Source organism: Rhinoraja longicauda, chromosome 42 (assembly GCF_053455715.1).
Source record: "Rhinoraja longicauda isolate Sanriku21f chromosome 42, sRhiLon1.1, whole genome shotgun sequence".
In the NCBI taxonomy this organism is placed as follows: domain Eukaryota; kingdom Metazoa; phylum Chordata; class Chondrichthyes; order Rajiformes; family Arhynchobatidae; genus Rhinoraja; species Rhinoraja longicauda.
Genome location: NC_135994.1, coordinates 3,041,016 through 3,054,736, shown reverse-complemented (window position 1 = coordinate 3,054,736; position 13,721 = coordinate 3,041,016). Strand labels below are relative to the sequence as shown.

At 48.9% G+C, this 13,721-nt stretch overlaps 1 protein-coding gene across 8 annotated transcripts in view; it reads right to left on the bottom strand.

Annotated features, from left to right (window-relative positions):
- The window catches only part of LOC144611997 (tensin-2-like), a 225,602-nt gene that overhangs the window by 133,671 nt on the left and 78,210 nt on the right, over window positions 1-13,721 (bottom strand). For 7 of the 8 annotated variants that reach the window (XM_078431400.1, XM_078431402.1, XM_078431401.1 and 4 more), the window contains exon 2: window positions 6,704-6,818. In XM_078431400.1, coding sequence (XP_078287526.1) covers window positions 6,704-6,818 — 115 coding nt within the window. Of the gene's footprint in view, window positions 1-6,703; window positions 6,819-10,811; window positions 10,917-13,721 lie in introns of those variants that run through there. The other variant, XM_078431404.1, reaches the window with a different exon arrangement.

Below are 13,721 nucleotides of genomic sequence, written 5' to 3'. Positions count from 1 at the left end.
AAGGGTGTTCGATCCAAGACCATCAGAGCTGACAAACTAATTGGACTCAAAGCTGTCTGATGGGCCATGCCTGTCGTGCAAGCGAGCAGTCTCAGGGGACTCACAGTCAGGACAAGAAAGGTTGGAGACGTGTTGGGCGTAGCGGTAGAGCTAGTGCCTTACCGGGCTCGATCCTGGCTAAGGGCACTTGTCAATACGGAGTTTGTACGTTTCCTCCGTGGGTTTTCTCCGAGACATTCGGTCTCCTCCCACAAATCTACCTATCTCCACCGTTAAAATATCGATTGACTTGGCCTCCACAGCCTTCTGTGGCGAAGAAGTCCACAGATTCACCACCCTCTGACTAAAGGAATCCCTCCTCTAGCCTTAGAGGGAGTTTCTAGCCTTAGAGGGAGTACAGAGAAGGTTCACCAGATTGATCCCTGGGATGGCAGGACTTTCATGTGAAGAAAGACTGGATAGACTCGGCTTGTACTCGCTGGAATTTAGAAGACTGAGGGGGGATCTTATAGAAACTTACAAAATTCTTAAGGGGTTGGAGAGGCTAGATGCGGGAAGATTGTTCCCGATGTTGGGGAAGTCCAGAACCAGGGGTCACAGCTTAAGGATAAGGGGGAAGTCTTTTAGGACCGAGATGAGAAAACATTTCTTCACACAGAGAGTGGTGAGTCTGTGGAATTCTCTGCCACAGAAGGTAGTTGAGGCCAGTTCATTGGCTATATTTAAGAGGGAGTTAGATGTGGCCCTTGTGGCTAAAGGAATCAGGGGGTATGGAGAGAAGGCAGGTACAGGATACTGAGTTGGATGATCAGCCATGATCATATTGAATGGCGGTGCGTACAGGCTCGAAGGGCCGAATGGCCTACTCGTGCACCTATTTTCTATGTTTCTCATCTCCTTCCTAAAGGAACGTCCTTTAATTCTAAGGCTGTGCCCTCTAGTCCTAGACTCTCCCACTAGTGGAAACATCCTCCCCACATCCACTCTATCCAGGCCTTTCACTATTTGGCGAAAAGCTTTTCACTGTACCTCGGTACAGGTGACAATAAACGAAACCTCTCTGTAGCTGCCTGAGAGACCAAGCCCATTAGGGTCCTGGCAGTGCAAGGAGGCGGCCATTTTCATTCTGCCAAACAGCGGGATCTGGCCAGAATTAATCCAAGCAAAACGGGCCTTGAAAACCCATCTACAGTAGAGTCAATGAACCATTTACAGTATGGAAATATGGCCTAGATTAGTCATTAGTTCTGTGGCGGAGCATAAATTGCCAGTGGGAGGAGGTGCTGATTATTTCTGACATTCCCTCTCAGCAAGCATTCTGTAAATGTGGTGAGTGAGTTCATACTCTATTAAAGGTCATTTCCTCTCTTTGTGTTGTTAATCAGAATTCTAGTTTGCAGTGTGTGTGCCAGGCCTCCCTTCAGCCTCTGGCCTGTGAGCTGGAAGACCACTGTTTGCAGCTCCTCACAGAAATCTGGGTGGAATAGTGGTCGAGTTGCTGCCTCACAACGCCAGAGATCCGGGTTGATCCCGACTACGGGCGCTGTCTGTACGCAGTTTGTACATTCTCCCCGTGACCCGCGTGGGTTTTCTCCGATATCTTCGGTTCCCTCCCACGCTCCAAAGACGTGCAGGTTTGTAGGTTAATTGCTATTGAGGGCGTGCAGCGTAGGTTTACTAGGTTAATTCCCGGAATGGCGGGACTGTCATATGTTGAAAGACTGGAGCGACTAGGCTTGTATACACTGGAATTTAGAAGGATGAGAGGAGATCTTATCGAAACGTATAAGATTATTAAGGGGTTGGACACGTTAGAGGCAGGAAACATGCTCCCAATGTTTGGGGGAGTCCAAAACAAGGGGCCACAGTTTAAGAATAAGGGGTAGGCCATTTAGAACTGAGATGAGGAAAAACTTTTTCAGTCAGAGAGTTGTGAATCTGTGGAATTCTCTGCCTCAGAAGGCAGTGGAGGCCAATTCTCTGAATGCATTCAAGAGAGAGCTAGATAGAACTCTTAAGGATAGCGGAGTCAGGGGGTATGGGGAGAAGGCAGGAACGGGGTACTGATTGGGAATGATCAGCCATGATCACATTGAATGGCGGTGCGTACAGGCTCGAAGGGCCGAATGGCCTCCTCCTGCACCTATTGTCTATTGTCTAATTGCCTGGGTTTAAATGTAAATTGTCCCTAGTCTGTGTAGGAGAGTGTTAGCGTGCGGGGATCGCTGGTTGGCGCGGACTCGATGGGCCGAAGGGCCTGTTTCTGCGCTGTGTCGCTAAACAAAACTAAACTAAACTAAGATAGACACAAAAAGCGGGAGTAACTCAGCGAGAAAAGGCAGCATCTCTGGAGAGAAGGAATGGGTGACGTTTCGGGTCTAGACCCTTCTTCAGACTAAACTAAACTCTGCATGCCAACAAGTGTCTCTTTCCCGATCCTGGTCGTGTCTGAGGATGAACCAGAGTGTTTTGGTAAGCTGCCTCACCACGCCATCACTTAGACGACCCATTGCCACCACTGTGCAGTTGCACAACTCCACTCCCCTCCGACTCCCCTGCCAAAATCTCATCCACAGCTATCCTCTGGATAATTTCTCCCAAGGCACCCCGAGCCACCTTCCCACTTACCTCCCGAGCACATCCACAACTCCACTCTTTGTGCCCGAGCTTGTACTGATAGACAATAGACAATAGACAACAGGTGCAGGAGGAGGCCATTCGGCCCTTCGAGCCAGCACCGCCATTCAATGTGATCATGCCTGAGCATTCTCAATCAGTACCCCTTTCCTGCCTTCTCCCCATACCCCCTGACTCCGCTATCCTTGAGCTCTATCCAGCTCTCTCTTGAATGCATTCAGAGAATTGGCCTCCACTGCCTTCTGAGGCAGAGAATTCCACAGATTCACAACTTACTCTTATGCTTAATTCTACCTCGCTCAGCTCTACTGCTATCGGACTTTAATATTTTTTTGCACAAGTCAGATTTTACACGACAAACCTTGCACCATTCCGTTGTTTTGACTCGTCTATTTATCAAAGCTTTCAGCTCCAACCACTTTCCAGGATATCCAAGTCTGAATGTCACACTGGTAATCAATCCGGTGCCTGCCTCCATTGAGAGCGGATGGGCACAAAAAGCTGGAGTGACTCAGCGGGACAGGCAGCATCTCTGGAGAGAAGGAAGGGGTGACGTTTTGGGTCGAGACCCTTGAGAGGAGCTTCAACCCCATTTGTTCCCAGAATGATCAACGCAGCTGATCGCAGTGAGGAGCATTTACTGTGAGGCAGGATATTTCACTCAGCTAGTTACAGGCAGGGACTTTCCAGTGTTTAGAAAAAAACAGCCCAGTTAATGACCATCCACTTTGATTAATTCCATTTGATAGGATCCAGGGCCCATTCAGAAGGCCGGAAATTGGAGAAAATATTTTCTGCTGTAAAAATGAGATGCAAACAGATAATGCACAGCACACCTGTCACCTTCAGAGAGGGAGAGAGAGAGAGGGAGGGGGGGGGAGAGGGAGAGGGGAGAGGGAGGGGGCTCCCGAGGGGAGGGAGAGAGAAGAGAGAAGAGAGAGGGGGGGAGAGAAGAGAGAGAAGAGAGAGAGAGATGGGGGGGGGGGAGAGAAGAGAGAGGGAGAGGGGGGGGAGAGAAGAGAGAGAAGAGAGAAGAGAGAGAGAGAGAGGGAGAGAGAGAGAGAGAGAGAGAGAGAGAGAGAGAGAGAGAGAGAGAGAGAGAGAGAGAGAGAGAGAGAGAGAGAGAGAGAGAGAGAGAGAGGAGAGAGAGAGAGAGAGAGAGAGAGAGAGAGAGAGAGAGAGAGAGGGGGGAGAGAAGAGAGAGAGAGGGGAGAGGGGAGAGAGGAGAGAGGAGAGAGAGAGAGAGAGAGAGAGAGAGAGAGAGAGAGAGAGAGAGAGAGAGAGAGAGAGAGAGAGAGAGAGAGAGAGAGAGAGAGAGAGAGAGAGAGAGAGAGGGGGGGAAGGAAGGGGTGAGGGGGGGAAGGGGTGAGGGGGGAAGGGGTGAGGGGGGAAGGGTGAGGGGGGAAGGGGTGAGGGGGGAAGGGGTGAGGGGGGAAGAGGGAGGGGGAAGGGGTGAGGGGGGGAAGGGGTGAAGAGAGGAGGGGATAAAAATGTAGTCTTTTTACTCCAGCTGCTATGATCTCCGCAGTGATATCAAGATATATGGTATTCTCTGTAAAGCTCTCTTTGTTTTCGCGCCTAAGGCAGCTGTTCTATAAACTTCAGGTATTGGACATGGCAATGCAGGCATTATCAGATGTTAGTTTTTCTGGAGCTCATGTGCTACTCTCAAACATGCCAATAGGGAACGCCTTAAATACTCAGGAGGTGACACTGGATATGTGAAGCTAGAAACTGAGTTGATGTTTCCGGGCTGACCTTCTCGCCTAAACTAGGAAAACATAGAAATAAAACAAGGAGAGGTGGGGGGAGGGGGCGGTACAGGAAGGAACTGCAGGTGCTAGCTTTAATCGAAGAGAGACACAAAAAAGCTGGAGTGACTCAGCGGGTCAGGCAGCATCTCCGGAGAGAAGGAATGGGTGACGTTTCTGGTCGAGACCTTTCTTCAGACTGAGGGTCGGGGGAGAGGGAAACAAGACATATAGACGGTGGTGTAGAGAGATATAGAACAAATGAATGAAAGATATGCACAAAAGTAACGATGACAAAGGAACGGTCCGCATTGACCAAACTGATCTCCCAGTGGCTGAGCACTTCAACTCCCCCTCCCACTCCCAGTCTGACCTTTCTGTCATGGGCCTCCTCCAGTGCCATAGTGAGGCCCACCGGAAATTGGAGGAACAGCACCTCATATTTCGCCTGGGCAGCTTGCAACCCAGTGGTATGAACATTGACTTCTCCAACTTTAGATAGTTCCTCTGTCCCTCTCTTCCCCTCCCCCTTCCCAGATCTCCCTCTATCTTCCTGTCTCTACCTATATCCTTCCTTTGTCCCGCCCCCCTGACATCATTCTGAAGAAGGGTCTCGACCCGAAACGTCACCCATTCCTTCTCTCCTGAGATGCTGCCTGACCTGCTGAGTTACTCCAGCATTTTGTGAATAAATACCTTCGATTTGTACCAGCATCTGCAGTTATTTTCTTATACTAATTGTTAGCTGTTTGCTCGGTGAGAACGAAAAGCTGGTGTGACTTGGGTGGGGGAGGGATGGAGAGAGAGGGACTGCAGGGGTTTCTTGAAGTGAGAGAAATCAATATTCAAAACCCTGGGTTTTAAGCTGCCCAAGCGAAATATGAGATGCTGTTCCTCCAATTTGCATTTGGCTTCACTCTGACAATGGAGGAGGCTTAGGACAGAAAGGTCAGTGTGGGAATGGGAAGGGGAATTAAAGTGTTTAGCAAACGGAAGATCAGGTAGGTCCAGGCGAACTGAGCAAAGGTGTTCAGCGAAACGATCGCCCGGTCTACGTTTGGTCTCGACGATGTACAAGAGTCCACAGCTTGAACAACGGATACAGTAGATTCTTGCTATTGAGGGCGTGCAGCGTAGGTTAATTCCCGGAATGGCGGGACTGTCATATGTTGAAAGACTGAAGTGACTAGGCTTGTATACACTGGACTTTAGAAGGATGAGAGGAGATCTTATCGAAACGTAAAAGATTATTAAGGGGTTGGACACGTTAGAGGCAGGAAACATGTTCCCAATGTTGGGGGAGTCCAGAACAAGGGGCCACAGTTTAAGAATAAGGGGTAGGCCATTTAGAACTGAGATGAGGAAAAACGTTTTCAGTCAGAGAGTTGTGAATCTGTGGAATTCTCTGCCTCAGAAGGCAGTGGAGGCCAATTCTCTGAATGCATTCAAGAGAGAGCTGGATAGAGCTCTTAAGGATAGCGGAGTCAGGGGGTATGGGGAGAAGGCAGGAACGGGGTACTGATTGAGAATGATCAGCGGTGATCACTTTGAATGGCGGTGCTGGCTCGAAGGGCCGAATGGCCTCCTCCTGCACCTATTTTTCTATGTTTCGACACCCATCATAGTTGACGCCTGGCCTGGGGGGGAAGCAGGAAGGGCAATTACAGAAGACGAAAAGGGCAGCCATATTTTTAACGGGCTCACTTTTCAAAAGTCCTTTTCACCTTCCTTTCAGAGTGCCCGAAAGCCCTTTACTGCCATTGGGGTGAAGTGAGGTTACTGGTGCAATGTTGGAAACATGGCGGACGATTTCCACACAGCAAGCTCCCACAAGCAGCACCAAGCTCAAAATGATTGTGGCTCAAAGAGACAAACACTGGCCCCGGGACTCCAGGAGGACTCCTCTGCTCTTCTTTAAGATGGCACCACATCCACCTGAGAGGACAGACATAGAAACATAGAAAACAGGTGCAGGAGTAGGCCATTCGGCCCTTCGAGCCAGCACCGCCATTCAATATGATCATGGCTGATCATTCTCAATCAGTACCCCGTTCCTGCTTTCTCCCCGTATCCCTTGATTCCCTCAGCCCAAAGAGCTAAATCTAACTCTCTCTTGAAAACATCCAGTGAATCGGCCTCCACTGCCTTCTGTGGCAGAGAATTCCACAGCGTAATGCCTCTCCCGAAAGACAACCGATGAGAAAACTGATCCAGTGTCCGACACCGACTGATTCTTTCCCCTCGGGGGAAAAAAACAGTTTGAAGTTTCAGGAATTGGCAGAAACTCTGCGCTTTGCTGCCAGGACTTCACCTACCGCGACACAAGATCCCCTGGGACGTGATCGGCTGCTTGCATGCGACACAATGCTTCTTCTTCTTAAATGTCTTCTCCTTGAAGTTGTGTGTAGTTGGGGGGTCGACCTTGCCAGGCTGAGCAACAGAAGAGAGACAGGCATTAGTTCCCGCCTCACATCCAACAGACATTATTGGCATCAGCTCATCATAGAAACATAGAAAATAGGTGCAGGAGTAGGCCATTCGGCCCTTCGAGCCTGCATCGCCATTCAATATGATCATGGCTCATCATCCAGCTCAGTAACCTGTACCTGCCTTCTCTCCATACCCCCTGATCCCTTTAGCCACAAGGGCCACATCTAACTCCCTCTTAAATATAGCCAATGAACTGGCCTCAACTACCTTCTGTGGCAGAGAATTCCACAGACTCACCACTCTCTGTGTGAAGAAATGTTTTCTCATCTCGGTCCTAAAAGACTTCCCCCTTATCCTTAAGCTGTGACCCCTGGTTCTGGACTTCCCCAACATCGGGAACAATCTTCCCGCATCTAGCCTCTCCAACCCCTTAAGAATTTTATATGTTTCTCTAAGATCCCCCCTCAGTCTTCTAAATTCCAGCGAGTACAAGCCCAATCTATCCAGTCTTTCTTCATATGAAAGTCCTGCCATCCCAGGGATCAATCTGGCGAACCTTCTCTGTACTCCCTCTAAGGCTAGAATGTCTTTCAGTCAGTGAACAGTCTAGCATCTCTCAAGCAAATCGCTCTGATATTAAAGTCACACTTTACTACTACTGATGATACGTTCTCCGTGTGACTGCATGGGTTTTCTCCGAGATCTTCGGTTTCCTCCCGAACTCCAAAGCTGTACAGGCTTGTAAGTTAATTGGCTTGGTATAAAAGTAAAATTGTCCCCGTTGTGTGCAGGGTAGACAATAGACAATAGGTGCAGGAGGAGGCCATTCGGCCCTTCGAGCCAGCACCGCCATTCAATGTGATCATGGCTGATCATTCTCAATCAGTACCCCGTTCCTGCCTTCTCCCCATACCCCCCTGACTCCGCTATCCTTAAGAGCTCTATCTAGCTCTCCCTTGAATGCATTCAGAGAATTGGCCTCCATTGCCTTCTGAGGCAGAGAATTCCACAGATTCACAACTCTCTGACTGAAAAAGTTTTTCCTCATCTCAGTTCTAAATGGCCTACCCCTTATTCTTAAACTGTGGCCCCTTGTTCTGGACTCCCCCCAACATTGGGAACATGTTTCCTGCCTCTAACATGTCCAACCCCTTAATAATCTTATACGTTTCGATAAGATCTCCTCTCATCGTTCTAAATTCCAATGTATACAAGCCTAGTCGCTCCAGTCTTTCAACATATGACAGTCCCGCCATTCCGGGAATTAACCTAGTAAACCTACGCTGCACGCCCTCAATAGCAAGAATATCCTTCCCCAAATTTGGAGACCAAAACTGCACACAGTACTCCAGGTGCGGTCTCACTAGGGCCCTGTACAACTGCAGAAGGACCTCTTTGCTCCTATACTCAACTCCTCTTGTTATGAAGGCCAACATTCCATTGGCTTTCTTCACTGCCTGCTGTACCTGCATGCTTCCTTTCAGTGATTGATGCACTAGGACACCCAGATCCAGTCGTACGTCCCCTGTTCCTAACAGGGGTAGTGTTAATGTGCAGAGATCGCTGGTCGGCGCGGACTCGGTGGGCCGAAGGGCCTGTTTCCGCGCGGTATCTCTAAACTAAACTAAACCTTCCTTAATAAGACACCTCTTTCAGCCCAGCAATCGACCAAGTGAATCTTCTCAGAACTGCTTCCAGGGTAGGCTTATCTCTCCTCGAAGGTGGGAGAGAAAGTGTTTTAATTCAACCGCCTTTCAACCCAACGAGTGGAATTACTGGGGGCTAATGTTGGCACAGACCCATCTGCGACTTCAATGGTATTGGAGATTAGGGAGGGAGGTGACACTGGTTGCTGGCTTACTGATGTAGATTTGACACCATCACGCTTGGGAAAAGATCTCACTGCACATTCCCCCACAAGCAGGTGAGAAGGAGACAAGTAACAAGTAAAATGAAAGGAAACAGTTCAAAGCCTCAGTCAAAATACCAGCTGGGTGGGAGGTCAGATGAATGCAGCCATCTATTAATATACTAAAGGTCTCTTTTGGCTGGATATGGGAGCAGAGTGATTAGATTACTGGGCGGGCATCCAGTCCTGGCCCAGTGACCTGCAGACACAAGTTCAAACCCTGCTAAGTAATTAAATAAACCTGGAATGAAAAATCAATAGCAGTTATTTTTTTATAAAAATAGTTTGCTCCAGCATGGCTAATCCCAAAGGTCATTTATTCAGCATAAAAGCAAAAACTGCTGGGAAAATGTACGTCAGGTCATGTGACATCCAGAGAGACAACACCGGGTGAAAAGGCCACGCCAAATTTGGGTCGGGGGTGAATGAAAATGAGAAATTTCACAATGACCCATGTCAACCTTCAAAATAAGTCCAGTAGTCAACTCTGGTCCACAATTCCCCGCGATATTTCCCAAGCACAATTGCCCTATTCTGAGGAAAGACATTCTTGCCATAGAGGGAGTACAGAGAAGGTTCACCAGATTGATTCCTGGGATGGCAGGACTTTCAAATGAAGAAAGACTGGATAGACTCGGCTTGTACTCGCTGGAATTTAGAAGATTGAGGGGGGATCTTATAGAAACATACAAAATTCTTAAGGGGTTGGACAGGTTAGATGCAGGAAGATTGTTCCCGATGTTGGGGAAGTCCAGAACAAGGGGTCACAGTTTAAGGATAAGGGGGAAGTCTTTTAGGACCGAGATGAGAACGTTTTTTTTCACACAGGGAGTGGTGAGTCTGTGGAATTCTCTGCCACAGAAGGTCGTCGAGGCCAGTTCATTGGCTATATTTAAGAGGGAGTTAGATGTGGCCCTTGTGGCTAAAGGGATCAGGGGGTATGGAGAGAAGGCAGGTACGGGATACTGAGTTGGATGATCAGCCATGATCATATTGAATGGCGGTGCGTACAGGCTCGAAGGGCCGAATGGCCTACTCCTGCACCTATTTTCTATGTTTCTATGTTTCTATGCCCCTCGAACTGAGAGGGCCTGTGTGGAGTTTGCACGTTCTGCTTGTGACCGCGTGGGTTTTCTCTGGGTGCTCTGGTTACCTCTCACACTCCAAAAACGTGCAGGTTTGTAGGTTAATTGGCTTCTGTAAATTGGCCCTAGTGTGTAGGATAGTGCTCGTGTGCGGGGCGATCGCTGGTCGGCACAGACTCACTGGGCCGAAGGGCCTGTTTCCACGCTGTATCGCTAAAACAAAACTAAACTGATGTCTCTGGTCTGTTTCACTGCCCCCCTTCTGTATTTCTAAAGTCTAAAATAAACATAGAACTATAAGATTATTAAGGGGTTGGACACGTTAGAGGCAGGAAACATGTTCCCAATGTTGGGGGAGTCCAGAACCAGGGGCCACAGTTTAAGAATAAGGGGTAGGCCAGAACTGAGATGAGGAAAAACCTTTTCAGTCAGAGAGTTGTGAATCTGTGGAATTCTCTGCCTCAGAAGGCAGTGGAGCTAGATAGAGCTCTTAAGGATAGCGGAGTCAGGGGGTATGGGGAGAAGGCAGGAACGGGGTACTAATTGAGAATGATCAGCCATGATCACATTGAATGGCGGTGCTGGCTCGAAGGGCCGAATGGCCTCCTCCTGGACCTATTGTCTATTGTCCACACCGACCAGCGATCCCCGCGCACTAACACTATCCTACACACACTAGGGACAATTTTCCAAGCCAATTAACCTACCAACCCATATGTCTTTGGAGTGTGGGAGGAAACCCACGCAGGTCACGGGGAGAACGTACAAACTCCGTACAGACAGCGCCAGAGGTCAGGATTGAACCCGGGTCTCTTGCGCTGTAAGCGCTGTAAGGCACCAACTCTACTGCTGGAGTAGCTCAGCGGGACAGGCAGCATCTCTGGAGAGAAGGAGTGGGTGACGTTTTGGGTCGAGACCCTTCTTCAGACTGGTTCGCGAAGTTGGGAATCAAAATAATTATTGCCAAAGAAGTGGATTTTGTCCACAATTCTTACTTACTTTCATTTTCCTGTACAGCCCAGCCTCATAGTCATGTCCTGAATAAACAGGAAGGGAACTTCAAGAAAACCAGACGACACTGGATCACAATACTGCACTTAGAGTGGAGCCGGACTCTAGATTAGCATAAATAAATCCAATCTCAATTTCAATAACTCAACTGGTTTACAGATGCTGCAAAGGACAGGAAGATACAGTTTAGCATCACTGATGCCCTCATGTATATGGTGGGTTATCGCCTCTTGGGAGCAGTCAATTAATTTGATTTGCTGAGCACCTCCTGAGCAGGAAATTGCTTGCAGGTCATGACTGAAGGGACACAAAGCAGATGCTATTGTACAGGCGCGAGCGAGGACAAGCATTTTGTGCAATGACTTGAACAAGTCCCAGCCTAAACTTGGCAAGTACAGATTGGTGGCAAGATCCTCGCCCACACTGGAAAATGCCAGGCACTCCGCCAACAGGCCCAGTCTGCCACTGCCACTTTGATTCCAGAACGGCTGTCTTAGAATCATTTACAGAATGAATTCTTCAGCTTGACATTGCATGAATAGTGGGCTTCAGGCTGTTGTTTCAATGCCATTCTCTGGAGGCCGCTTTTTAATCCATTTTTCAGGGCACGTTCAATGCTGACAAGGCCGGCCATTTATTGTCCTTTCCCAATTGCCCTTGAGAAGGCGGAGGCGAGCTTGGACCACTGCAGTCCTTCAGGATGTACAGAACAACGGGGGAGCCAGGGTCAATCGTTGCTCTGTGCTGGGTGACAGTTAGTGGATCTCTGGGCAAAGGGTTTGAAAATGCTGCTGCTCCCGAAGTCAATCTAATGACTGCTGGAACGTGCAGGCTTGTGAGGGCAAGGAATGGACAGGATCAGACTCATCTGCTCATGTTCACCCGCTCGTAACTCCAGGCTTCCTGCAGTCTTCCAGCAGTCTTCCAACACACTTCACCCCAACTCACCCCCACTCAAGCTCACACGAGTGTTTGCCATCCGTGCCTGAAGACTCTGATTCTCTGGAAAACTGACCCTCCTTTGCCAGCCTGTGGAAACAAGAGCCAGTACCTTGGCAAAGAGCCTTCAACGCCCTAACTCAGACTCTACAACCCACCCTTGAAGCCAAAAAAAACCCCCTTCAGACTATATATGTTTAAAAATACTGCAGATATAACAGGTCCTGTATTTACGAGGTTATTTGTGAAACTTTTCTTTTCTCACCAGAAACCTGCTGGCTCCAATTCTCCCTTCAGCTCTTGAGTAAAGTCTGTCAGAGAAGCTCTCCAGCCATTTTACCAGGGCCTGTGCTGCTCACTAATAATGGTAGGCATTGGCGCAACCGGACACACGACACACCAGGCCTGGCAAAAAACTAAACATAGGGCGCTGTTACACTGACGCTCCAAGCACAATCACACAAGGAGAGGCCCTTCGTGCCAGCACCGCCATTCAATGTGATCATGGCTGATCATCCAGAATCAGTACCCCGTTCCTGCTTTCTCCCCGTATCCCTTGATTCCGTTAGCCCAAAGAGCTAAATCTAACTCTCTCTTGAATACCTCCAGTGAATTGGCCTCCACTGCCTTCTGAGGCAGAGAATTCCACAAATTCACAACTTTCTGGGTGAAAAAGTTTTTCCTCATCTCAGTTCTAAATGGCCTACCCCTTATTCTTAAACTGTGGCCCCTTGTTCTGGACTCCCCCAACATTGGGAACATTATTCCTGCCTCTAATGTGTCCAACCCCTTAATAATCTTATATGTTTCAATAAGATCCCCTCTCATCCTTCTAAATTCCAGTGTATACAAGCCTAGTTATTCTCAAACTGTTCAAGAGAGAGTTAGACAGAGCTCTTAATGATAGCGCAGTCAGGGGGTATGGGGAGAAGGCAGGAACGGGGTACTGATTGTGGGTGATCAGCCATGATCACAGTGAATGGCGGTGCTGGCTCGAAGGGCCGAAAGGCCTCCTCCTGCACCTATTGTCTAATTCACGTTGCAAATTCAGAACGGAACAAGGCTTTGCAGCCTTGCCTCCTATCACGTTGACTGGAGGAAACAGGAATGGGGAGAGGAGGCTGAAAACATTTCCCCGCCTGCAGTGATGGCCACAGCTCACTGTGTTTGCGATCTGCTCTGATTTTGGATTTAGAGATACAGCGCAGAAACAGGCCCTTTGGCACACCGGGTCCGCGCCGCCCAGCGATCCCCGTACACTAACACTATCCTACACCCACTAGGGACAATTTTTTTTAAACATTTGCCCAGCCAATTAACCTACACACCTGCACGTCTTTGGAGTGTGGGAGGAAACCGAAGATCTCGGAGAAAACCCACGCAGGTCACGGGGAGAACGTACAAACTCCGTACAGACGGCGCCCGTAGTCAGGATCGAACCTGTCTCCGGCGCTGCGTTCGCTGTAAGGCAGCAACTCTACCGCCGCGCCACCGTGCCGCCCTGATCTGAACATCCCTTCACCCATGAAAGGCACAAAACAATTGGAAATATGGATTGATCGTACGTTAAATAAAAGCTTTTTGGATGTCAGGAGCAAGGGCTACTGCCAACCATGAGGCAGCATCAAATCACAAGGTACACCCAGCAGCTTGGCCCTAATGTTATAAAATGCAGTCACTTGGATATTGTGACTGCTTGTTGTTTTCAAGTCCAAATTTATGTGGGAAGATTTCAGTTCCTACACTTTCATTTCCTCTTAAGGCTTCCTCTGGTGCAAAGGGCCTTAACCACCTGTTCCTCCTTTGACCCTCTCGGAGTGAATGCTGTCAGCAGCCGTGGCCTCCGATCACCCATGGGGCCTTTACAGCCAGATGTTGCTGGCAGATGCAGAGGTCTCATTAACGCACTCATCCACTGTTCCCTCACGCACAGCAGCAACAGGGCAGCACTGGTACGGA